The sequence below is a fragment of the Mesoplodon mirus genome, assembly GCF_964341445.2.
Source record: "Mesoplodon mirus genome assembly, chromosome: 2".
Lineage (NCBI taxonomy): Eukaryota > Metazoa > Chordata > Mammalia > Artiodactyla > Ziphiidae > Mesoplodon > Mesoplodon mirus.
Genome location: NC_138977.1, coordinates 57,445,683 through 57,472,944, shown reverse-complemented (window position 1 = coordinate 57,472,944; position 27,262 = coordinate 57,445,683). Strand labels below are relative to the sequence as shown.

Here is a 27,262-nt window from a genome sequence, read left to right as displayed (position 1 = left end):
GCCTCTGGTACATGGGTACAACAGACAGAAATCTCTGTCAAAGAATTCTACCTGTGACATCCTCAGCAAAGGTATAGGAAACTGGTCAAAACAATTCACCAAACTGATTTTATTCCCACGCAGAGTTCCTTATAGTGCATTGTCTTAGCGCTATACTACAAATGGCCATTAAATAAATCTTTAAATAAATCCTCTAGGAACAAAACAAACAGCAGTTTAGTTATCCTTAACAATTAATTTTTCTTAGCAAAAAAAAAAAAAAAAAGACCAGTAAAAGATAGCCACAGTACCATAGCAGGCAGTAAATGCATATGAGGAAAAAAAGGATTTTAAAATAGATTTTTATTTGCAAAAATAAAAATAAAACTAATCTGAATCGGGTTCCTTCTTCTTTCTTCTTGTCCCTTTTGAGGAAGTCCCAGATTCTGTTCTTCCTTTGCCATGCTCAGTTTGTTGTGCCATCCACTCTTTTTCTAGCTGTTTCAGCATGTCTGCAGTGAGGAGTCCTTGCTGCACCAATCTGGAAGCAAGGGATTTCTCTCCTGCACCAGGGCCAAGTGGTTCAGCAGCTTTACTCCCTAAAGTTTTGGTGCCGTGATTCCTTCTAGTTTGGCTCTTTACTGTTCCTGACAAACGGGACTGCCTTTCTGATGAGTTCTGCAAATTCAGCAGTTTATGTGCCTCTGAAATTTTAATCAGTTTGGTGATGTTATGTACACCATCTTGGATAATGCCATCTAATTGTTTCTGGAGATCTCGAACAAGGCTGGCATCTGGAAACATATCTATAAACCGGTAGCTGGAAAAAAAGACATATTACATTATAGGAACAGCTCTTACCGCAGTTGCTGGACTAATCTCAATGAAGTAACTACATCTTGACACTGACTCACTCCAAATATTCTGTTTTTGCAAAACTGTTTCCAGTGCCTTTGCTCAACCTTTATTTCGGCCAACACACCTAAGGAAGATGTTGTTATGAGAGTCGGTCATTGCTCATATCTTAAATGATTCCAATATGCTCCCCTAGTGGGACATGCCCCTCTTTTGATAATCACTGATGTACAGCAGTACCTCTCAAATCACGATGTATACATGAGTCACCTCAGGATCCTGTTACAATGCAGAATGTGATTAAGCCTTGGGTGGGTCTGATATTCTCTATTTTTAACAAGCTCCCAGTAGATAACAATGCTTTTGGTCCAGGGATCACCATTTGTGCCACAAGGATCTAGGGGACTTTCTCACCTACCTATCTTAACTAGAATTGTAAGAACTCCTTAAGTCATTTTTGGAATAGGTATAAACCAGGCTCAACTGGCTTAATGGACAAGAAACACAAAATAGAGCACCCTGCAAATATGTCCCTAATTTGAAAGTGCAAAAGACCATCATAAAACCTTTGATTCGCCCTATTACTTAAAAAATGAGAGCACATACAGGAAAAAATTGGTACCTTAGCCACAGGTAAAGATCCAAGACATCATGGACAGCTTCAAGATCCATGAGGTCTTTAATATTCTTAGGTGGAAGCAATGGCCATTTAATATATCGTCGTAACCATGAGAAGGTCAGGGGCTCATTCCTGCTATACTGCCTGGCAAACTGAGAGAAACAGAAGAAACGAATTTGGTAAAACAATCAGAATTCACTTCAGTCTGTGACCAGAAAAAAAAAAAAAAAAAAAACCAGCACAACAAAATGTTAACTGTGGCTATATCTCAATAGGCAGGCTGGTTTCTCTCCTTCTTTATACTTTTCTGTATTTTAGAGAACATTTAATATCTTATAAAGGTAATTTTTTTAAAAAAGAGATGATTTCCTTCTTTTTTCCAAAACCAGGGCAACAATATGTACATGAACTAGCTTTCCAGGGACTGTCTATTAACTTTTATGAACAATTAATGTTCTAAGTTCTAGGCAGACAGTACCCAAAGACTCTCATTCCTTCATGCAATAGTCCTATAGCTTCAAATATGAGCTTGTATTGTCTTTTTTTTTTTTGCGGTACGCGGGCCTCTCACTGTTGTGGCCTCTCCCGTCGCAGAGCACAGGCTCCGGACGTGCAGGCTCAGCAGCCATGGCTCACGGGCCCAGCCGCTCCACGGCATGTGGAATCTTCCCGGACCAGGGCACGAACCCGTGTCCCCTGCATCGGCAGGCGGACTCAACCACTGCACCACTAGGGAAGCCCCTGAGCTTGTATTTTTTAATATCCTCACTTATTATAAAGAAACTCTTTGAGGTGGCTTTGTGCAAGGCTGGTCATGAGTCAATCAAACTAGTAAAGAGACTGCCTCTTTACTAGTTATATAGTTTTGGCCAAGTCACCACTGTGCTTCAGCTTCCTCATTACCATAAGACCACCATACCTCCTTCTTGAACCACACGACACTCTTGGAGAATATGCCGCCTCCCAGACAATGCTAGGCATTATTATGCATCACAATATACTATAGGAGACAGAAATAAAACCATGCAAGAACTATCAAGCAGAAGTTTAAAATCTTTAGCTTCAAGGATAAGGTGATTTCAAATGGTTCATTTCCTAATTAGGGAAAATTATCTCTAAATACTTAACCTAAGCAAGGTCAATACTTTAGAGAGGCAGGGCAGTTTTCAAATAATTGTGGTTAAATAATGTTACAATTTTATTAATTTCAGTCTGGTGCATTCTGCTAGGTTTAATAAATGCCAAGTAGAACAGCCATGAAGAATGTAAATGTGACCTCACTAACTTACTAATAAGCAGGACATGCCAAAAAGTTCTCTTATAAAGGCAGTGGCTTTAATATTTTTGGCCACAAACAACTAATGGAAGCCCAATGTGTAAAAGAGCTAAGCACGGAGCTGCTCAGAGATGGGGAAGGAGAGAGGCCCATGCAGGAGCCATGGAACACAGTTTCAAAACAGCTTCCTAAGGGGCATCAGAGACCATCAGTGGGATTGAACTCCTTTATACTTCAGTAATAATGGAGATCAAGAAAAAAGAAATATCTCTGGATTTCACATTTTAATCTGTAAACACAACACATAACAACTATTGACCTGCACTGATCCAGACTCCTTACTCCTTAGTAAGATGCTTCCGCTTTATTAGGGTAGCTGCTTGAAGGATGGTGTAAATGGGGTCAGGGCCATGGGCTCCGGCTCCATCCAGGCCAGTTTTTTAAGTTTAAGACTTTGTTCCATAAACTTCAACCTTATGCTAGTTAGCTCTCTCACAAATGCCAGCTCTAAGAAACAGACAGCTGGTAATAGCTGGACACAGTAAACAGCTGGACACAGAACACCTCTGAGACACATTAAGGAAAAAAGAAAAAGGCAAGCTACAGACTAATTCATTGTAACATTTATGGGAAAGCACACCCACCAAACAAAAACTAGAATTTCTACTCATACAGGTATGTAGGCAAATGTAACGGAAAAGGTCTGCAAGGATACACAAAGCTGATAATAGCAGTTATGCCAGAGGACTGAGACTGAAGGTGGTAGCCCAATTTAACCTTCTCTAATGTTTTAATTTTGCTCTCACAAAAAAAGTACTTATGTATTATTTATGTAATTTTAAAGTAATTTAAAACATAAGCTTATAAATAGATTTGGTAAGAACAGAGCTAGTATGCAGAAAGCTAACATCTATTAAGAAGATGGCAGTGAAACTACAGCAATGAATCAGGAAAAGATTCAAAGAGGAGACCTTTGGATTTAGTGGGGAGGGCGCTCCAAGCAGAAGCAAGAGGGAGAGCAAGGGCCCAGAGATGTGAGAGGACACGGCAGGAGACTGGAAGTTCAGCTTCTACTGCCTTTGCCTAGTCCCCCTGTTTGGGTGAATCTTGTGCTCAGAAGTTAGAGATTAGTATCCCTACCCAAATGAGTTAAAAGAAAAGAGGCTGGAAACTTGGCACCAAATTCACACAAGACAGCCATCCCTGGCCCAATGCCTGATAGTTAAGAAAACTGAATACTATTGCCACTACTGACCCCAAAGCCACCTCCCTTCCAAAACATATTACCCAACACCAATAAGGAAAAAGTATATTATCAGGCAAAGACCCCTTTCCTCGAAAAAACTGTTTAATTATTTTTGTTTTAGCTTCTTCAAAAAGGCTACCATATAAGCCCAAATACAAAGCAAGACTTCTCCTTCCCCCAAAAAATTACCTGTAAGAAAAAAGAGCCATTTTTATTTAAGTTCGTACACAGTATCTCATATTAAAGGGTACTCTCTTATTTATTTTGAATAACAAACTATTGTTTGGGGAAAATGCATCAACCTGAAACAACTCAAAATATCACAAAGATAAAGGCTTACCTGTAACAATGAAGAACAGACAAAAGGCTGCTTCTTGTTGATAGGGGCTGTGCAGAAAACATACCTCACTCGTAGACTTAATGGAATATGCTGGATCAACTCTGCAGAAAATTTAAAATCATCCATGTTGCAGACAAAATACTGCCCATCAACTTGTGAAAAGTCTACAAAAATATCCTGGGGGAAAAAATATATTAAATTACTGGACTACCTAGCTGGGCATGAATAAAGTACTCAAGTCTATAAATGACAATCACTTTAATCCATTAACAGACTTCCAGAAAGGCCTGCTTAATTCACTGCCTCCTCAAGCTAACAGACTTCCCCCATAGCCTTCCCGACCTGAAATACTCAGAAAATTCCTCAGGACAAAAGTCCCAAAAGATTTTGAGAGAAAGTTCCCTCTTTCAAGATAAACTTCATAAACAGCAACTTCACAAAAACAGACTATCCATTCATGTCCACAAGGTTAACCAGTAATTGTCTGACATACTGACCTGTTTAGAAAAGCGATGTAAGAGTTTCTACTTACAATGAGATTAGAAAGCGTTGTGTCAGGGAGATGGTAGGCAAACATTTCAATCTGTTCAGCAGTTGGATGAAGACCAGCTGCCTTTAGTAAAGAAATAACAATCATAAGCTTTTTTTTTTTTTTAAGGATAAATTTTCTTAAGTTATTTCAAGATAAGTCCTATATTCAGGTTAAGCTATTGCCAAATGAGTTAAGGGACAAGAATTTAAGTAAAACAGAGAAAAGTATCATACTTTGCCATTTATTACCAACTGGGAAAGCTGACGAGATGATTTAGTAAAACTAATCAAGTATACCCATTGAGTAATTAATCTTTTGCTTATATTTTAGTTATATTTCTAAAATCTATGATGATCTGATAAGAGTACCACAAATAGTTTCCGGGGTCCCAATTCTCTGCACTGAACAAAAACGAAAAAGGAAAACCCAATCACTTTAACCAGGGCAATAAAACTGACATACATACATAAAAGAGAAAATGTCTAAATTGGAGGTCAGCTATCTCTTTACCTGTATATTTACAATGCTAAGAACTGCCCACAATAAGTATAAGCAAGAAAATAAGAGAGAAAAGGAATGGGAAAAAGAGGAAAGGAGGAGAGAGAGATGAGTCATAGGAGGGAGGCAGACGATGAACACAAGAAAGGAGCTACACAGGAGGGAGATGGGGGAGATCCATTATCAGCTGCACTCTTAACAAAAGCTACAGAAATGATTTCAACCACAGCTTTCCTCCAGGAACTTTTCCTTGCATTCTCTCATTTATATACCCTTTTACCTGGGTTCACTAAAATCAGATGAGCCTTAATTAGTGAATTTTCCAGGCAAACTTTAGTTTGTAAGTTTGTTTAAAACATGTACACTTCTGCCTCATTAACTACACTAACCAAAATTTAACCCTGTCCTTACTGGTTCGAAGTTGTATAGCTTAATGCTATTTTTGCCCCACACACAAAGGTTTCTTCTACTTCCAAGCTTCTCACAATTTTCAGTCTGCTGACATAGCTGTGTGCCCACCTGAAGCAACCGTGCCCCATCCCCACCCACTGCTAGATTATAGGAAGAACTAAAGGAAAATCAGGTTTACTAAACTTGTTATATTATGGCTACATTTGTAAAATCTGAATCTTTCACTTGCGTACCATTCTCTAACCAAGGGGTCTCTATTAGGCCTCTCAAAAGCAACAAAGCAGGGTTTTCTCTTCTTTATTTATTTATTTATTTACTTATTTTATTTTTGGCTGTGTTGGTTCTTTGTTACTGTGCACGAGCTTTCTCTAGTTGCAGCAAGCGGGGGCTACTCTTTGCTGTGGTGCACGGGCTTCTCATTGTGGTGGCTTCTCTTGCTGCAGAGCACGGGCTCTAGGCACGTAGGCTTCGGTAGTTGCGGCACGCAGGCTCAGAAGTTGTGGCTCACGGGCTCTACAGCGCAGGTTCAGTAGTTGTGGTGCACGGGCTTAGTTGCTCCGCGGCATGTGGGATCTTCCCGGACCAGGGCTCGAGCTCGTGTCCCCTGCATTGGCAGGTGGATTCTTAACCACTGCACCACCAGGGAAGCCCCAAAGCAGGGATTTTTGACATGATTTTCATGGCACAAAATTTTCTTTTGCTTATTTGTTTCCAGGTGTCTGAGGCAAAAGTCTGGAAAGTAAGTGAAGGAAGGAATGACTGTCCTCCACAGAGAGGTAGCAATTACTATGTTACACCTTACCTTTATAGGATCCACAGGCCTATTCAAAATTTCTTTTAATAAACTGAGGTCTTCTCGATTCATTGTTGTAACCTCTCCTTCTTTAAATTTTGAACTGAATCTACCAGCTCTGCCAGCAATCTGCAAGGCTTGAGAGGTGGTGATTGGTTCTATTTCTTTCTCTCCCTTTTCATTGATACTGGGCTTCATAAGGGAGTAAAAAATAATTCTTCTTATGCTCCTGAAACAGAAATACAAATGACCTCACGGACTGCTGTCTGAAAAACCGTCCATCATTCGATTCATTACAGAAATGCTCACTCTAATTCTAGTTTAGGCCTACTTGCAATATTGCCCACTATTTACAAAGTAAGGTAAAAGGGTTTGTTGGTAATTCTTTTTCTTCCCTTTAAATAGCATTTTTAAACAACTGTGTACATTTACTAAAAATCATCATCAAATTACACACTTAAAATGGGTGAACCGTATAATATGTAAATTATACCTCAGTAAGGCTCTAGAAAATAACTTTTTTACACATAAACCAGATAAAGCCTTCTTAGGCTACTTTTTTTTTTTTTGCAGTACACTGGCCTCTCACTGTTGTGGCCTCTCCCGTTGCGGAGCACAGGCTCCGGACGCGCAGGCTCAGCAGCCACGGCTCACGGGCCCAGCTGCTCTGCAGCATGTGGGATCTTCCCAGACCGGGGCACGAACCCGCATCCCCTGCATTGGCAGGTGGACTCCCAACCACTGTGCCACCAGGGAAGCCCTCTTAGGCTACTTTTAAACATTGACTGCTGTTAATGGCTTTGAATAGTTCTTTCATGCATAAAGGTACAGTTGCATTCATTCCCCAGAGAGGAATACTCAGGCTTAATATTGTTAACCCCTAAAAATAGTGGCTGGCCCCGCACGCCCAACAGGCACACACCCTTATTGACTGAGACACTGAAAATAAAGTGAGGTAATGTAATAGGTTAGCAGTGGTAGGAAGCAGCACTCAAAAGTCCAAGTGTTATGTGATATTTTCATTTTATTCCCTCAACAGGTGTGAGCAAGATAAATCTCAGATCTATACTATAATATCCATTCTCCTAAATCAAAGTGTTTAGTCATTCTAATGCCAATTATAAGTTTTTAAATTTCCATCTAACCCACTGAATATCCATGATTATTAAAAACAGATTACTTACAAATTAAGTCCCATGCCAACTGCATCTGTAGCAACCAGGATTTTGCATGGATCATCAGGATCATTAAACTTTCTTGCTTGAGCAAGTTTGGTCCCTAAAACAGCAACGGTTTATGTTAAATTAGTATTCTCAATCTTTTACTACATCACACTAAATATATCTTGGAAACCCTTACCTCCTACTCTCCATTTTTATGGATAAAACTCTTATTGTTTTAAATTTATTTCTTTACATTCTCAAGGAGCCAGTTACCCTTTATTTCCATTCCTTTAAGTATACCCACAAAGAGCAACACAATCCTCTTATCATTTCTGAGGACACTTATCAATAGATTTCTGGCAATATTTTAAGAATATTATCAAGTTCATATTTTAATGACATTTCTGTAAGAAAATCATCAGCTCAATATTTAAAAATAGTCTAATAATAGCAAGTAACAAGAGCTATAAATAATTAAAATACTTCTATCACCACAAAGATGACTAGAGAAATATTTATTTTATATGACCTATAATAAATTACACACCAAGCAACTTAATTCATATGTTTTACTGTGTTTTCTAGACATGGCAAAAACAAGAGATTTCATATCTTGTCACGATGAAAGCCAATAATTACCAGGTGGGAGACTGCCATATATAACAGCTGATTCCAATCCCCGAATTTCAATCTGTCGACTCACAGAATAAATATCATTCTTGCTAAAACAGACAATGCAGTCCCCAGGCCGAAGGTTGTCTAAAGATTCTAATGCGTGATCCAGCACAAAAATGGGGGTAAGCCTCTTATAGGTTCGAACCTACAATAAACGATATGATATTGTAAAATAACATACCTAACTCACCTTCTTCTAATATTGTGAAAAACTCACAATCAAGAGTAGCTAGAAACTGGTAAGTCCCAACTTTTTCAAGAGAAAATACAGAAAAACATTTATTTTGATATTATCCATTATCCATTATCCATTCTCACTGGCATTTCTAAATTAACAAAATGTTAGAGGATTTCATAAATTTTCAAAGCACTTTCATATATATTTGATTTTTATGGCAACATGGTAATTTCAGAAAGGTTATTAAATATTATTTCCCTTTTATGAAAGAATAAAATAGAGTCTAATAAAAGATCAGGTCTGATGAGGATTTTTCCAGTTCTAGCCTTCTGTGATTTGCTTAAAAACACAAAGTGAATAACAGCAAAGCCAAGACTAGAACCCAGAATTTCTTCCACTACATTCCACTATCTCTCCCTGAAAGCTAAGCACAAAACTAAAGTAATGGACCAATTTAAAAATATTTCTTCATTTTATTATAGAAGTCTGGTAAAGAAAACAAAAGTAGGATTAAATGGAAATGAGTTGCTTCCTACTCTAGGAATTTGAAAAAGGGTACAAACTATCTCTACCAATCAGATATATACCAAAGTCCCCAATATCTGACACCTGAGACTTTGAAAATCACAAACTTTTGCTGGAGCCTCCTACTTGCAACATTCCTGATTTGTTTAATTCTAAAGAGTTCTGTTTAAACTCCAAAAGGTTTTGTCAAGAAAAGATAAGGAATCTCCTTATACTTTTGGAGACTTAGGGTGTGACAGCCACGCAGTCAGAACTTTAGTTCATGAGGGTCAACCAACTATGTATGATCTAGTCAACTACGAGAAAATGAAGCTAATCTTTCAAGTTCTGATTTTGCCACCAGCTGGGGCCTATGAAGCCACTGCCTGGGTACTCTGGGCTATTTGCTATCCCACCTTGAGAACAAAGTGTATAATCTAGTACCTCCACATCTTCCCCAGTTGTGTACATAAGCTCGGTAACCAGGTCAATAGCAGCAGATTCTCCACACAAATGGATTTCTTCAGCACAGAGTCCTGTTAAATGCAAAATTGGCATTTCTTAAAATTTGAAAGATATAAAATCAAATATGCAATACTCTAAATACCAAAAATACTTTGTTTGCTTACCTATTGCTTTACAACTTTACCAAGTGTTTTCATATTATCTCTATGATTCTAACCTCAAAACAAAACCTTCTAGTAGGCAAAAATTATCACCACTTCTATAAATCTTGGGGTTTTTAAACTGCTTTGACCAAGGTTTTGAGTCTACTAGAGGATGAAGCCAGCCTGAACTAGAACCTGCATTTTAATGGTTAATACTGAACATCAGTCCTATACTTTTTTTTTTTCAAATTAGGCTCCATGGAATCACTGAGGTGCCTCAGAGGCTGGGGGCTGGTGGGTAGAAGAAACTCCTAGCTCCTTACCCCTGAGCATATCCACTTTCATCTATTTTATATTACAGGCTTTAGGGTATACTCTTTGTTTACAGAAAGAGTTTACCTATGTTTTTAAATTTGAAAACACTTGCCCTACAACATGCTGATCAAAAATTCACTCCAATATCAAGCAGGAGAAACGTTCATTCATGTCTATGGACCTCACTTCCAGGAGCCTATCCTAAAGAAGTAATAAAATGAATAAAAAGTTAATGTCTACAAAGATTTTTACTGCATCATTAATAATAGAGAAAAATGTTCGACTCTTTGGGACAAATTTCAACTGGTCTCCCACATCCACAGGTTTCACATCTGCAGATTCAACCAACCACGGATTGAACATAGTCAATCCGCGGTTGGTTGAATTCATGGATGCAGAAGCCATCCAACTGTAAAGGATTTGAGCATCTGCAGATTTTGGTATCTGTGGGGGTCCAGGAACCAACATCCCACAAATACCAAAGGACGACTGTGTAGTACAGTTCTTCAATGGAGAACATGCAACATTAATATGTGGTATGAGGGCTTCCCTGGTGGCGCAGTGGTTGAGAGTCCGCCTGCCGATGCAGGGGACACGGGTTTGTGCCCTGGTCTGGGAAGATCCCACATGCCGCGGAGCGGCTGGGCCCATGAGCCATGGCCGCTGAGCCTGCGCGTCTGGAGCCTGTGCTCTGCAACAGGAGAGGCCACAACAGTGAAAGGCCCGCGTACCGCAAAAAAAAAAAAAAAAAAAAAAAAAGTGGTATAAAAAAAGTCTATGAAATAACAGAACTGAAAAAAAAGCAAGATAAAAATTATATATTCACAAAACACCATATACATAAGAAAAAAGACTGCCATGAAACACCAAAATGTTAACAGTGATTGTGTAAATATGGAAAGATTTGAACAGTTTAATTAAGTGATTATGTTAATTTTTTTATGATAGAAGAAATGGACTTCCCATTATTAGAACAATATTTAAGAAAATTAAAGCTCACACTTAGCTGACTTTTTTTGTTTGATTTGTGCCAAGAGAGAATCTAGCTGGCTCTGTTTGGCAATGTCAAGCAGATAAATGCAGATAAATCCCAGTGCAGATGTCACAAAGCACAGGTTTTATAGCAATAAGACCACCAACCTAGTAGTGCTCTGGTCCAGGCCCATCCTCTGGCTGGATCTTTAATCATTTGAATTTCATCAATCACGGCCACTTCATCTTGAAATAAAAAGTTATCATAAGCAAGACAATCTACTTCAATAGTATTATAAACATACCACAATACTAAAATTCAAGCTTCCAATACCACCATAATCATCATCATTACTTATTAGGTGCTTCGTTTCTGGCAGGCTTGTTCTAAGTGCTTTACAACTCATTTAATCCTCACAACAAACCCATTAGGTAAGTATCATTATTACTTACATTTCCTTTTTTTTTTTTAATTAAAAAAAAAATTGTCTTTGGCCACGCCGTGCAGCTTGCGGGATCTTAGTTCCCCAACCAGGGACTGAACCCACGCCTTCGGCAGTGAAAATGAGGACTCCTAACCACTGGACCACCAGGGAATTCCCCTACATTTACATTTTACAGAAGAATAAACTGAGACCCAGAGAAGTTAAGTTACTGGCCCTAGTGTAAGACTTAAAACTGTGAAATTCAAACCCAGACTGTCTCTACTGCACTGCCTCCCAAACTGAACAGGTTCAGTTGTCCTATTTTCTGCAATCTCAGAGGCAGCCTGGAGAATCTGCCTAACAAGAACACATCCACACAGCAGTTGAAGTAGCTCCTGGGACCAAGGAGTAGATAACCCTGCAGTAAAATGAAGCACCTCAGGAATCCAGACGGGTGTCAGGAGGAGAACTGGAGAAGAACGTGTAATTTACTGAGCTCCAGCTCTACTTATTCTTAGGGGTTTTAAAGCTTATTATTATGGTAAAAAAAATAGTGGCTGTTTTCTAATGCCAAAATGCTTCCAACCATATTACTTTATTCTTTTTAAGTCATATAAATTATATTTTAGTTTGCTTCCCAAAATACCAAGGAGTTGCAAGGAGCATATTTTAAAAAAAGGAAAAATTTAATGTGCCCACAATGACATTTAGCAAACAAAAGAAAGCTAATTTTATACTGAAAAACCATCAGGTTAAAAATCACTAGCATATCTGAGCGTATACAAACAAGATTAGAAAAGAGGGCGCAGAAGAAGGAATTTTGATTCTTATGTGCTATTTTAATTTTTACAATGTATTACTTTTAGAATAAATGGATTTTTTTTGAAAACTATCCATTTACTCAGAAAGTTAAGATTATTAAAATGAAAAAAGCAGGCTTCCCTGGTAGCGCAGTGGTTGAGAGTCCGCCTGCCGATGCAGGGGACACAGGTTCGTGCTCCGGTCCGGGAAGATCCCACATGCCATGGAGCGGCTGGGCCCGCGAGCCATGGCCGCTGAGCCTGCGCGTCCGGAGCCTGTGCTCCGCAACGGGAGAGGCCACAGCAGTGAGAGGCCCGCGTACCACAAAAAAAAAAAAGAAAAAAGAAAGCTACCAAATAGTACATAATATATAATCCCTATTTTATTTAATATACACACCCACGATGCACACATAAGTATATGCATACACAATACAAACACAGTCTAGAAAATATACACCACAGGATTAACACTTGTTGATTCTGGATGGGTGGAATTGGGAGATTTTTTTTTTCCTTCTCTTTGCATTTATTTTTATGTTTTCTATAATGAAGAAATGATTGCCTATATAATAAGGAAAAAGTTAATTTTCATTTAAAATACTTTCAAAACTACAGTACTTAAATAGAAGTTCTCTGTGGCACTATATGTAATAGTGAAAAACTTTAAACAACCTAAATATTCTTTAATAGACAAATGAATAACTTTAGTCATAATATGGAATACTACATAACAATTTAAATGAATAGATGTGATATATATTCATGATACATATATATGTAAACAAGACTAGATCTAAAAAATGTGTAAAATAAAAAGCAAATTGTGGAGTAATAATGCAATATGATAATCATGTAAATGTTTTAAAACACACAATCCACAGTATTGATAGGCAATACATTAACAGTGATACCAAAAAAAAAAAAAAAAGGAAAGGTATATACCAAATATTTGATAGCAATTGGATCAAAAGAGGGGAGAGGAAGTGAACTGGGGAGTGATACAAAGGAAAATTCATACTTATTGACATTTCAGTTCTTTTAAGAGAAAAAGGGAAAGAAATTCAAAAGCAAACATAACAGAAAGTTTGGCATTTTTAAGTAGTGGTAAGTCCTGGGTATCTGCTGTACTATTCTTTTCTTTGTCTCAATTTAAAATTTTTTTCACAATAAAAAACACATTCCACATGTTCATCTGAATTTTAAAATAAAAATAGACTGAACCATACAGTTTTTAAAATGGTGTATACATACAAGGAGTTGTAACACTGCACATCTCAACAGTACAAGCAACATGGGCAGCCTGTTTCCCATCTGGCTCTACTGTCACACGTTCTTCACCTGTTACCAAGTCACATGGCACACCCTAAGATGACAAAAAGAAAACTGCAATTATTTCCACCTTGAAAACAATAGCAAAAAGAAGTTTTGGATGTTTAATAGAGTATTCTCTCCATTATGTCAAATTTATTTGTCTAATAGTTGAAACAAAATATTCCCAATCCTTTAAAAAAAATTTTAGTAAGAAAATAAAAGCCACTCTCTTTTATAACCTATGTAAACTTGGAAACATCTCAAATCAGCTAAATTCTCAGGTAACAAAAGCATGAGAAATTGCAACAGTTTCACTTTTTACCTCTGTACTATTTCAATAGTTTCTGTACCATTTTAGTTTATTAAAATGAAATTGTTTCTATGTTCAAGAAGAATATTATAAATAAAATTTAAGAATATAAAGACCTCCTAATATATTTGAGAAGGACCAACATCAATGCTATGGTGTATTAGAGTTACCAACCACCCCTGTCCACTCAGGACTGAGGGGTTCCCCAGGATGAAGAACATTTGGTGCTAAATGAGGGAAATTCCAGGCAAACTGGAATAGCTGGTCTCCACAGTGGCCTGAAACTAATGAGGAAACATCAGACATATCCAAACTGAGTAACAACTTACAACACAACTGACCTGTAGTCTTTCAAAATGTAAAGGTTATGAAAGACAAAGAAAGACTGAGGAATTGTCCCAGATTAATGGAAACTAGAGACATGACAATAAAACACAGCGGGAGACCCTGAACAGAATGCTGGGGTGGGGGGGGGGATGGGGAAATGGAGTGGTGGCAGTGTTATAGGACAATTGGCAAAATTTGAATATGGACTGTGGACTAAATAATGGTATTCTATCGATATTAAATGTCCTACTTTAGATGAATATCCTGAGGTTATGTAAAAGAAAGTCTTTGTTCTGTGGAAATACTTTAAGTATTTATGAATAAGGAGGTATTATGTATGCAAATTACACAAATTATTCAGAACATAATAAAAGAGAATGCAAATCACCTACCAAAGCGGGTTAATCTTTCATTATAAAGTCATAATAAAACAATGAACTAAAATGTGGCCCCTTTACTGAAATGATGCCTCAGACCACAGGGCATTCAGTCCTTTTCTCAGTCTTTATCGTCAGTTCTAGTTGACGGCATCAAAGGTCTAATCTTAAAAAAAGGTAAATTGAATACAACAGAGTAGGTGGGTAACTCTGAGGAGACAAAGAAGGGGTTCAGAGGGCGTTTCATCTATATCAATATTTTTTCTTTTTTTTTGGCTGTGCCACGTGGCTTACAGGATCTTAGTTCCCCGACCAGGGATTGAACCCGGGCCCTCCACAGTGAAAGCACCGAGTCCTAACCACTGTACCGCCAGGGAATTCCCCAGTATTTTATTTCTTAAAAAAAGTTAAAAAAAAAAAAGTATGGCAAAATATTAGAAGCTGATGGGAGTTGGGTAGTGGACTCAGGTTATCTGAATGTTATTCCCTGCATTTCTCTGTATATGTAAAATATTCTGTAATATTGTATTTCACTCATTCTAATACACGTTCTTTCACATTTTAGTATCTCTGAAACCAGGATACCTCTTAACAATGGATGGCATGTCAGAATTCACTCGGCAGCATCATCTTCTTTCTCAGTTTTACATAAAATAACAGTACATCTTACACTTGATGGTTTGTTAGATGCAATGCAATATGGCACTTTTTGTTAACAGTAAATTACTACATACGCCCTCCCCCTCTACCCCCTTCACTCTACTCTCCCCCAAATTAACAAGAAAAAGAGAGAATATTTGGTAACATACTAACAGCAGCATTACTCTTTTCGAAGATCTCATGTGCCAGTAATTTTAAAGGGCCACAATATACTCCAGATTTTGCTGACAAGTATTTCTGGATTGCATGATAAGTCTTTCCACTGTTTGTGGGACCTGAATGGAATATTATCTTCCGCTGTAAGACTCTGGCTTCTGGGTACCTAAAACATGAGTAGGTAAACAGCTTAATTCCATTAACCTCAAAATCCTGGCAAAGGTATTAAATGAAAAAAATTCCAAGGAAACATCCTCTTAACATTCATAAGATAGCATCTTTGAAAAATTAAATGATGAGTTTCATATCCACACTAAAATGACCGCTTTCCAAGAACAGCATTTACTAACTAGAGGACAGAAAAATCCAAATGCAAATTAATTTATTGGATATTCTTTCCACTGTACAGATCCCCTTCCCCAAGAGTTACCTAAAATAAGTTTAAACTGCTAACAGCCCCAGAGATTTGTCCACATTATTTCCATAGCTCTACATATGCCCTATAAATAAATATTCCTAGGCTTCTGAATTTCAGCATATACAATAAAATGACTGAGTCTTCTGCTTCTGGCCATGAGCACTTGCCCTCTCACCATAAACAAGTACAAAACTGGACAAAATATATACAGCAGCTGCCTGGGGACATGGACAGGAGGCAGTGCAGGACTACAAGCCCCAAAAGAAAGGAACACTTTAGATGAGCCCTGCTGTACCCCAGTAGGGCATAGGGAGGTGGAACCCAAGCAAGGTAAAATAGTCCCACTGAGCTGAGCAGTAGAGATCAAGTTCAAAGCTGCTGAAGCAGCTGGAATTTGAAAGCCAGAGTGTGAAAGAGAAAAAAGGGTGCAATAGAGGGGAAGCCTTGAAGTCTGTGCGGGAGTTCCTTGGGTCCTTGGCCAAGGGCTGGGCTGAGCATGTGCAGGGCCTAACAGAGGACAGTTTGCTAAGAGTTTGAGTAGAAAGTCTCAAAGAGGTGGCAAAGTGCTAGGAGATGCTGGAGTTCCAGCCACAGTGGTGGTGGAGAGAGCTCATTAATAGCGTACTCAGCTGAGACACCAGAAAGGCCACACCTGAATTGTAAGGATGACACCCTAAAGGGCTACTCTAGATCTGCCCTAATAAAACCTTAAACCAAACTTGATTAGGATTCAAGGGGAGATACCGGTTAACTGCCTGCCAAAACTGCCCACTTTTCTAGAGAAAACAAAACAATCTAGACGACTTATGATTTATCATCCAGCATACAATAAAAATATATAATGATCACTAATTTTCCAAGATTAGGGACTGAAAATTTCAAATCCACAAATAAAGAAACTAACCAGTTAGGTGGTATTCTTAGGTCACTGATTTTACGTAGATCATCCTTACATTCCAACACAGGAAATATCTGTTTTGCATGTCTCAAGAAAAATGGAAATAAATCATCCACGTGAGCTGGAAAATAAAACGTTGCATTAATATGTGCAATCTAAATGTTATCCATAACTGAACTGAATGAGAACTTTACTCTTAGTGAGCTAAATTAAGGGGACATTGCCAGAATAAAAAGAAAAACCCTAAAAAAAGAAACTCTACCCTTCCCTGAGATCCTGCTTTGTCTCACATTTTTCTCCTTATTTCATTTATATTTTCCAGGAAAACAGAAAATTGGCTTTCAACAACCATGTTCCACTTCTTCTATGCAAACAGGTAAAGATCAGCATTGATGAAAGTTAAGTGAAAAACAAAGAACCTGGGGGAATTCCCTGGCAGTCCAGTGGTTAGGACTCGGCACCTCATCGCCAGGGGGCCCCAGGCTCGATCCCTGGTTGGGGAACTAGGATCCACAAGTGGCATGGTACGGCCAAAACAAACAAAAAAATAAACAACAACAAAAACCAAAGGACCTGGGAATATACATTAGAGAGAAGGCCTGTGGTTACTGAAGAGAAATACAGGTGCAAGGATTTTTTAAACTACCGAGACCACTTAGAGACAAAACATGAAAGTGAACTGACTCCTCAGCAAGAAGTCTCCACACCTTAGTGGCTCTGATGAGGGTGGGGCTGTGTCCAATTCTGCTTTGTGTCCAGGTTCTACTTCAGTGCCTGGCCCAGGGCAAAAGTCTAATAGTCAAATACTTAAAAATATAACCAAAGCCAAACTGCCCATGGGAACAAAATAATGATGTTCCTACATTTTTATCTTTTATAGCAAGAGCTTTGTCCTAATATGAGAGAGAAACAAGCCAGTGGCAGAAACAGATGGAATCTGTTATGTATTAATTCTGTCTTGTGTGAGAGTTTATTTCACTGTAGCCTATATTACTACATAGTGAAGAGCAGATAATGACAGATGAAGACCCCAGTCTTACTCCAGCCTAAGACATACGGGTGATTTAATAACCAGTTCAGAGACCCACTATAAAAGCAAAAGGACCTAGAAGGCCTCCTATGAAAGCACTGAATTATTTGCAGAGGATATTAACAGGGCTTATTCTAAAGCAAATACACCCTAACCAGAGAAATAAACATAGGAAGAAATAAAAAGTATGCTCAACAGGATTTTAAAAAGTCTCTAAACACTTGCCTGCACTGAAGCAAATATCATTCAAAATAATGTGAATGTCCACATCCAGGGAATGAGACTGCATGATATAATTTCTAAAGCTTATGAAAGCTTGGTGGAAGAGACGAGCTGTGGGAAACACAAAATCAAAATAGGTAGGACTTAGTTTTCATTTAAATTCTCATTTTAAAAAATACATATACACGTCACACCTAACTCATCAAAGTGTCTTTTTCTTTTCTTGTAGTACAGCTGGTTTGTTATGATCTGGGCTAAAACTGATATTCTAGTAGAGCATGAAGGAAAGCTGAACACACAGCTCCCTTGCTGTGTGTCTGGCTCCCCAGGTGCATCCTGCCGATCTCCTGCCTAGAGAGAAGCAAAAGTCAGGGACATTCTCTAGATTACAACTATGTATTAATACGTATGTCCAGGCCACACTAGGTCCCACACAATAATGACAAAGCTGTAATCTAAGCAGTAATAAGATGTCTCTAATGGAAATCTTATTAGCCTTACCATCGAGTCCATAATCAGCACTCAGTTTCTGAATTTCTTTTCTCTTGTAAAACTTATCTAAGATCTTCTTTACTTCATCTGGAAGAAAGATATACAAATTTAACATATGTTTAACATTTGTTTTCCAGATAGAGAAATGCCCAAAGAGCAAAAGAAACCTGAAATCGTAACACTCAAGGCAGCAGTCTACTGAGTGTTGCAAGAACTTGAAGGTTTTAGTTGATCACAAACTCTTTATAGTTTAATAGTGTCTAGAAAAAGTATAAAGTCAAACAATGCAATATTCCTGTAATACTGCAGAAGACTAAGCAAGGTGCTACAGGATTAGCATCACCCCTAGCCTCCATCAGACCACTTTCAGATAACCGTGTTGTTTTGTTTACTTACAACCATTCTGAACATCAAATAGTGAGCAGCTAAAGGTATCTAGAAAGATAACCCATACTGTGAGGGCCAGATCATTATGCTTTCATGTGAATGACTAAAGGAGCCAGGGATGATCTTTAGCTTGAAGATGATTTTAGGGAGAACAGACTATACATATTTTTTTCTAGATGGCATAACTAAAGTCAGTGGGAAGTGAAGGAAACAGATATCAGTGTAATTTATACAAGAATCTCCTAATAATGAGAACAGGGAAAAAAGGGGTTGTCTCACAAAAGTGCCAGCTTGTTGTCACTGAAAAGTACTCAAGCAAGGCTTAGATGACTGTATTTCAAGGGTGACAGCGGAGAAATTACTGTGCTATAGTGGAGGTTGAATTAGATACCTGCTGAAATAACATGCCACTATCAGTCCCTAATTTTACAGGTGAAAATACTTTAATCAAGCTGAGATTGTATTAACACTGCACATGTTAAAACACTACTGTAGAGATAAACATTTTACTAATCCAGCCATACACTCTACATTTCTGGGAAGGCAGGCCAAAACTGATACAGTCTCTGCTCATGAAACACAGAAAGGCCAGGTGGCCTGTATTTTTGCCTCCCACCAGAGTACCAACTGCATTTTCATCCAACCACAACACACACACAACACTCACTGAAGAAATTAAGCCTGAATAAAGCATCTCACTATCACAACTTTGTTTTGCAGAATGAGGGAATTTCAAAGTCATTGGTTTAGCCATTAGGTTTGCCCACAACTAAATGTAAGATGCATAGAAATATATCTACTATCACAGGCAGCTATCCTGATATTTCTGGGTTTCTGTTATTTTGTACCCAGTGGGTGCAACAGTTTCTTTACAACAGTGGAAAAATCAGTGACAAAAAAGGCACATGCAATTGCTTGGGGAAATTCTGCTGACCTATAAACTCAATACAAACTGAAGACATCACATTTATTAGAATTAATCCATTTTCTGTAACTAATACTCCAGTGTTATGCAAGAATTATGATACTTCACTCAATTGAAAATGCTTCAGAAATATGAGATTTCTCATGCTAAGTGAAAGAAACTAGTCAGGAAGGCCCACGTATTGTATACTATTTATATGAAAGGTCCAAACAGAAAGAGAATGTGGATTAGTGGTTGCCACGGGCTGGACAGAGGGGAGTGGGAGCTAGGGGAATGGGGAGTCACTGTTTCTGGGTATGGGATTTCTTTTGGGGGTGATGGAAATGTTCTAAAATTAGATTATGGTGATAGTTTCACAACCCTGCAAATACACCATTTAATTACACACTTTAAATGGATAACCTGTACAGTATATAAATCATACTGTACAGCTGTTTTAAAAAATGAATACTACCCACAAACTAAAAGTGAAGTTTCTCTGTATCAATACTTTCTTTTATCTAAAATTTAAAAGATAACTGCAAAAACATTAACCCAATGGAAACAGCACGGAAAAAAATTTAATCTACTACAGAAGTATATGGAAACATAGTTTTGTTTTTCATAAAAATTAAGCTTTAACCGTCTCATTGTTCTTTTTTAAAATCATTCATTCATTTATTCACTTATGGCTGCGTTGGGTCTTCAGTGCTGCGTGCGGGCTTTCACTAGTTGTGGTGAGCAGGGGGCTACTCTTCGTTGCGGTGCGCGGGCTTCTCGTTGTGGTGGCTTCTCTTGTTGCAGAGCATGGGCTCTAGGTGCGCAGGCTTCAATAGTTGTGGCAAACGGGCTCAGCAGTTGTAGCTTGCGGGCTCTAGAGCACAGGCTCAGTAGTCGTGGCACACGGGCTTAGCTGCTCCGCGGCATGTGGGACCTTTCCAGACCAGGGCTTGAACCCATGTCCCCTGCACTGGCAGGCAGGTTCTTAACCACTGCGCCACCAGGGAAGTCCCTGTCTCATTGTTCTTAACAGAATGACCTGATTTGAGGATCACAGTTACTTCTCATTTAAATTAACAGTGATTAAAGGAGACTCTCTAGATTTCAGCCACAGTAGAAATGACTCAGTACTACAACTTTTAACCAGTTAATAGCTTTCTTCCAGCTTCCTACAATGGGAGTTTGGGATTTAATAACAGGTTCTCTTCTAAAATGTAAATGTACCTCACATGAGTCTTTACACAAAAATGATCCACTTTACTCACTCCACGTACATCTCGATGAAGAACGAAGTAGCTACTACTAATGGTTGGGACTGCTTAAACCTTATGATTTACCCATTTTGTTAAAATGTTTTAATTCGCTTGTTCCACTGTACTTATCAGTAATTAACTAGAAGCCCATTACTTAATACATCAAAGCTCTATGATCACTTGAGGGTTGGAGAAGCAGGTGGAAAGGTACAAAACTCAACCTCTTCAAAACAGAACTAGAAACACCAAAGTCACAGTGGAAACACAGGGGGGAAGAAGTGATCAGAATAGATCAGAACATCTCTAGGATCCAAAAAGGAAAGGGAGAATCAATCCTGAAGAGACTGTACCAAAGACCACCTAGTAGTGGCATTTAGTTTCGACCCCTTTAATATTACAACTAGTATTACCACTCTTGTTGAATATGAAGAAGTACTGAAATATTGTTCTAGCAGTGGTTGAACTCATGATGAGCCTTTTGTATCATCACAAAGGGAATTATAAACAATAGTACTAGATTTACTGAAACTGTCCCTATTGCAGCAGACAGTTGCATTAGGCCAAATGCCTCCGACCCTTCTGCATCTCTCTCAGATGATGTGAGAGATGACTATTCCCTACACCCTCAAATGTATCTGTACCTGATACACCTACATCAAATTACAATGACTTCGTTAGGCCTCTGTTCTTTCTTAAGGTTCCCCTTGTAAACAACAGCATGATTCTCATCCAGGAAGCTAGCTCTGCTCTGGGCAGAAAAGTGTTGCCTAATACCCTGTGCAGAAACTGTCTCCATAATCTTGACCCCCTTAGCATTACACTGTAATTCTGTACTTCATGAGTGATTCGCCAGAACTTACCAATCCAGCTGTTTTGACAAGCAAGCTTCCCCCAAAACTCTGACTCCAGTTCCCTTTACTAATATGGAGCTGATTGGCTTCAACCCTACGAATCCAAGCTCCAATCTGCATCTACCCATCCAGCACTACTAACCTCTATGAGGAAACTACCACAACCTGTCTCAATTAATCTGATACCTTCCCTAGGAGTCACAACTGCTCATAAAATTCACCATGAGTATAATTTGTTGTTGTCACGTCCTGTAAACATACCAGTGATCAATCAAAAATCAGAAAGAGATCATGTGAGGTGCATCAATCACCCATGGTCAGCCAGGGCTCACCTAGCTTACCTCAGTGCCTGGGTGCTACCTTCCTCCTTCACTGCTCCACTTGAAACCACCCAAAACTTCCAGCTTAGTCAGTTGTCCAAGAAAGGGGAGGGCCACTCTGCCATCAAAGGTAGCTGCGCTTCATTGTTAGAACTTCCAAACACTTAAAAATTCTTAACAGTGCCCAAAAGATTTCAAAACACTAATCTGGTGGGACCAGCTGGTCATGAGTAAAAATACATCCAAGGAATTTTACACCAGCTATTAACAACCTAAAGAAAAGAGAGGCTTAGAACCTTTATTTATATGATAACCCCAAAATAAGTATTTTGTTAAATCCTCACATCAACCTATGCTATATAGTTGGGATAGATTATTTGGGCTCCTAGGGTAATAGTTTTCCCAGTTTCCACACATCACAGATTCTACTGCAGGGTAATTCCATTTTTTAAATAGCAAATTTTTAGTACAAGTGATACTAGTTTACATTTGTTCACCCCTTTACACTTTTCAAAGTGCTTTGCCCAACACGTTATCATGACTTTCACAATCCAGAGATGTAAGCAAAGAAAATATTATTCTCATTTTACCATTTGGTAAATGGAGAAAAGGTAAGTAAACTGTAAATCGGGCCAGTCACTTAAGCGCTGTAATGACTATCACAAATATGCACCATCTTTCTACTTGTAGTCAATCGTGTTCACATGGCTAAATGTGTTACAATCAACCAGGAAAAATACATATATACATATAATATATATACATATACTTATATACATATATGTATGTGTTACAATCAACCAGAAAAGTAAATATATATTATATATATGTTTACATAATATATAAGTATATGTATGTGCTACTGCATGACTAGATAAGTATCTGTCAGGGGTAAAGACTGTCTACTTCATAAGAGTTACTGGAAAGATTAAATGGGTCACATGCTTAAAACAGTACCTACCTCTAGCAAACACTGAGTATTAGCCATTGTTATTTTTAGAAAAAGAAGAAGAAGATGGAATTACAGATGTATTCTAGGCAGAAGGAGTAGCATGTGTAAAAGCCCTGGAGCACAAGTGCACATTTCATCAGTTTGACTGAAACAAGGAGAGTGGCGCGCAACAACGCTTCTCCAACAGGTACCCACGCCAGATCAGGCAGGGATTGAGGACCCTTTTAAACTGGGAACAATGGAAAAACATTTAACAATGTTTTGCAAGGGAGCGATAGGATTAGATCTTGCCACTTGCTGATGCTAAGCGATTCCTTTCTCTCTGGAGCCCCGGATGACCAGGGAACCTACCACCTTCCGTGAGCACACCCTTATGTTCTACCTTGTACTACAGCTGACCATCCATATGTCCTTCCTCCCCATGAGACTGTAAGTTTCTGGAGCGGAAGAGATCTGGATGTGAGTCTGGTTCCTCTTGGCAACCACCATACAGCCTAACACAGTGTCTGGTTTGCGTAGGTACCCAGTCAATGACAAAAACTCCTGAAAGAAATCTTCCTCTGGCTTTTCAATGCCCCACTCCCTTGTCCCTTCTCGGAGCAATAGTTCTGGGTAGCGGGGGAGGAGAAGGAGTACGCTAGAAATCAGTCGTCCACCTAAAGACTCAAAAAGGTGAATCGTCCCATCACAAGAGGGCTTAAACCATTCACAGGACAACAGTGAAAAGGAGAAGGCCATTTCTGGAGCAGCACATCAAAGGATCAATCAGACACAGTCTCAAGCCTTGAAGGGCTCACACGCCAGTAAAGGAGGCAGACACTGACAGGCACGATGACAACGCTCAAGGGGACCTCAGGTCTCCAGGGGAAGGGCGGGGGGGGGGCGGGGGTAAGCTTCTTCGCGGGCCCTGCAACACCACCCGCGCCGCCCTCGCCAGCTCCTGCACTCACTCTTGTCCAGAGGGCGGGTTAGCTCGGCCCCGACATCGCCGTCCGCGCTGCGGCCCTGCGGTTTCACAGTCAGCGGCACGAACAAGGACGTGTTCGGAGCTTTGGAGCCTCCTGAGGCAGAGGAAGAGGCGCAGGCAACGGCAGGAACGCGCCCCAGAGTCCCAGGAAAGGGCCCAGCGTGGGCGCGAAGGGCAGAGCAGACGGCTGCCCGGGGGCCAGGCTGGCGCCCCGGGGGAAGCCGAGCCCACAACAGGGTACACCGGGGGAAGGACATTGAGACCGCAGACTCCAGAGGAGGCTGGCTGGAGCAGCCTGCGGACACGGCGGCGGGCAGTGACGCACAGCGCCAGTGCCTACAGCCCGCAAAGACCCAGAACAGCGGAGCTGCCCAGGAAGACGCCCGATCAATAAGGAAAAAGTGGTGCCGGAGATTGCTCGTAAAGGGGAGGAAAAGCTTAGAAGCGAAAATCACAGAAGATAAGTGCTTGTAAGTCCTTGTTCTCTCTCTCTTTTTTATTGGAGATTGAAGCCAGCTTTCTTTAAAAAAATAATCTGGCACTTTTGGGGATGTCACAGATGAGAGGCGCGGCCTGCGAGGTGTGTCACATGACGCAAGCTGGCCCTGCGGGTAAGTGTTCGGAAGCACGTGGGCAGTGCGGCCAAGCCCTGTGGGTGCGACTGGTGGAGACGCAAGTCTCTAGGTTGTGGCGCGAGCGTGGCTTGCGGACTCGAAGCTTTGAAGAGCATTTCCCAAAAGTTCCTTAGATTATAAACTTTCGTTTCCTGATAGAAGGCGTTAGAGAACATAACTTGATCTGCCCTTCAGGACCGTTATTAAGGAATTTTGTTCCACAGGTTCTTAGGTAAACCCCTTGTATGACGTGTGTAGGTACTTATACTTTAATGTGAGCAATTTGTATACATCATCCTAGCAGCTGGTATGTCACAGCCGCGTAGCAAAAATATGTCCCCTGTACTCGGGGCAAAGTTTAATTTCTTTTGCATAAGTTGGATACTGTTTCATTTGAGGTTGCAACATCTTAAATTCAAGATATGCCATTGGATTTTCCATATCTCTTATTATACTTAAAACATTAAGGTCTTGCAACTTGAAGGAGCACGGCATATGATTTGTAATATTGTATGTCAAATAAGATTTCAGTAACAATTTGCTATTGTGCCTTTGATTCACCAAATACTTTTTAAACATCAGGGATTCGGGTAGACGGCCCTTTGCCCTCAAAGAGTTTTTGATCTGGTTTTGGTCATACGAACTGTTAACGTTAAGTAATGAAAATGTTTATTATTCTTAGGCTAATGAGAGTTCAAAGAACTATTCATGCCAGAACTACAGGCCAGTTGTTAGGTCATTTCTCACCTACATACCTCTGAACACATTGGGTGCCTAGTACAACTGCTATCAAAGCACGAAAACTGTATCATAATTGTGTTTCTAGAGTAGTAGTACTCAAACTTCAGGGTGCATCAGAATCATCTGGAAAGTTTGTTAAAATTATTGGGGCCCTACTCCTGGAGTTTCTGATTCATAGGGTCTGGGGTGGGGCCCAAGAGTACGAATTTATAACATGTTTCCAGGTGATGTTGACCCTGCTGGTCTGCGGAACCACACTTTGAGAACCAACTGCTCTGGGTTATAGTTCCTTCAGGGTAGGGCAATAAAATAGCACTAAGGAAATACTCAGGAAAATGCTGAATGAATGCATAAATAGAGAAATAAATGGGGGACAGGGAAAGGAAGTGGGAGAAGTAAAGATATCCTTGGCGTAGGGAATAAACTAAGTTCTCTCTTCTTTGCCTTTGCTATTAACAAAACCTGGCTTATGTTTTCTCAAAAGCACATTCTAGTAGATTTCTCCCCCTCACATCTTGCCTACAAATTCTGTAATTTGACATTTCTAGAGTATTTTTCTAATGTAAGGTTATCATGATCTGGATAACAAATTGTTTATCCCTTAGAATCATGGAGTAATAGAGCAGGAAAGGGGTCTTAGAGATTACCTGGTCCAGTTTCCCCAGACCGAGGGAGGGAGCAACAATCAAATGCATTTGTAGAACTTGTAGATAGTATCCACATGGTCCTGCTCTGCTGTCTTGCTTTCTCTCCCCAGCCTGATAAGACTCCTAGAGAGCTTAGTCTATTTCCTTTATTCCAATACTAAGTTGCATAACAGTTCTTATCCATAATTTTATATTTAGACACATTTTTTTTCTAAAGGAGGACACCTTTAATTTTATAAGCACTAGGGAAATAAGCTTCATCCATTTATTCAGATATTGAATGTATTATGTGATAAGCACAAAGTATACCAAAACAAAACAGGCTGAGCCCTCAAGAGGCTTATTAAGTCCATACAATTAAAAAGTCTTCTAGAAGTGTGGTAAACAGTCCTGGAGGTGTGCACAGCATGACTTGGAAGCACAACAAAGGGACATCTCTTTGACTTAGAGGTGGAGATGGTGTCAGACAAGAGTGGCCTGGAGAGTCTTACAAGAACTTAAGTGACGTGCCGGCACAAGGGCACGCATTCTCCAAGGAGTCTGGCATAACTGGAGCTGAAGGTGTTTTGTAATAGGGAATTTAAGCTTTTCCTGGAATCGAGTCACTGAAAGATTTTAAATAGGGGAGTGACGTAAGAATTATGCTCATAGAAGATCCCAAGCCTAAAAAGGGATCTGTCATATTTAAGAGTGCACATTTTCCTCACTATATCTTTGATTTGAAACTGTAAGATGTGTTACATTTCAATCCAGGCTAGTATAAACCCCCTGGAGAGTGCCTGTATATGTGTTCAGCAGATTCAGCTGAATATAAAAGGAACAATTTAAGACTTTACTGACCCACAAGGTAATTAGAATTGAGTATTCCAACTACTTGATCCACATTGAAGGGGTCCAGAATATGCCACTGGGGCATAAAATTTTTGGTAGAAGGCATTGGAGTTCCTGAAATCCTCTGCCTAATAGCAGAGCCTCCTAGACCTCCATTGCCATAAATCCCCTCACAGGGAGCAACCAGGGAAGATTAACTCATCACCAGAGACAGCGAGAAATCGACACCTAAACAGACTTTCGTTACAGAATTATCATATATCTACCATCTATTTTCCTAAGGATCGTTTTATCTTTCTTAAAAATCATTTGCTTTCCCATTAGTGCTTTCTCCCCACAACTTCCTCTAAGTCATTTATAAGCGTACTTCACCCCCTTTCCCCTAGCAAGATGATATATAAG

General features: G+C 39.4%; 1 protein-coding gene across 1 annotated transcript; it reads right to left on the bottom strand.

Annotated features, from left to right (window-relative positions):
* Positions 1-325: 325 nt before the first annotated feature.
* On the bottom strand, positions 326-24,475 carry SUPV3L1 (Suv3 like RNA helicase). Its single transcript, XM_082611204.1, has 15 exons — positions 24,011-24,475; positions 18,403-18,480; positions 17,905-18,012; positions 16,656-16,770; positions 15,331-15,499; positions 13,444-13,555; positions 11,133-11,210; positions 9,514-9,605; positions 8,352-8,532; positions 7,734-7,827; positions 6,559-6,778; positions 4,848-4,928; positions 4,316-4,492; positions 1,457-1,605; positions 326-799 (listed from the first exon to the last, which is right to left on the bottom strand). Exons 1-15 carry the CDS (start codon positions 24,282-24,284, stop codon positions 367-369), a joined length of 2,361 nt encoding a protein of 786 aa, XP_082467330.1. The 5' UTR covers positions 24,285-24,475; the 3' UTR covers positions 326-366.
* Between the last annotated feature and the right edge of the window lie 2,787 nt (positions 24,476-27,262).

Bases quoted from the DNA above. Each gene is read 5' to 3' on its own strand.
- SUPV3L1 (XM_082611204.1), bottom strand. From the start codon at position 24,284: ATGTCCTTCCCCCGGTGTACCCTGTTGTGGGCTCGGCTTCCCCCGGGG. The intron at 18,013-18,402 runs GTAAGGCTAATA...TGTTTCCCACAG, and splicing joins TGCTGATTATGGACTCGATG to CTCGTCTCTTCCACCAAGCT. The intron at 15,500-16,655 runs GTTAGTTTCTTT...CTCATGTTTTAG, and splicing joins CTAAGAATACCACCTAACTG to GTACCCAGAAGCCAGAGTCT.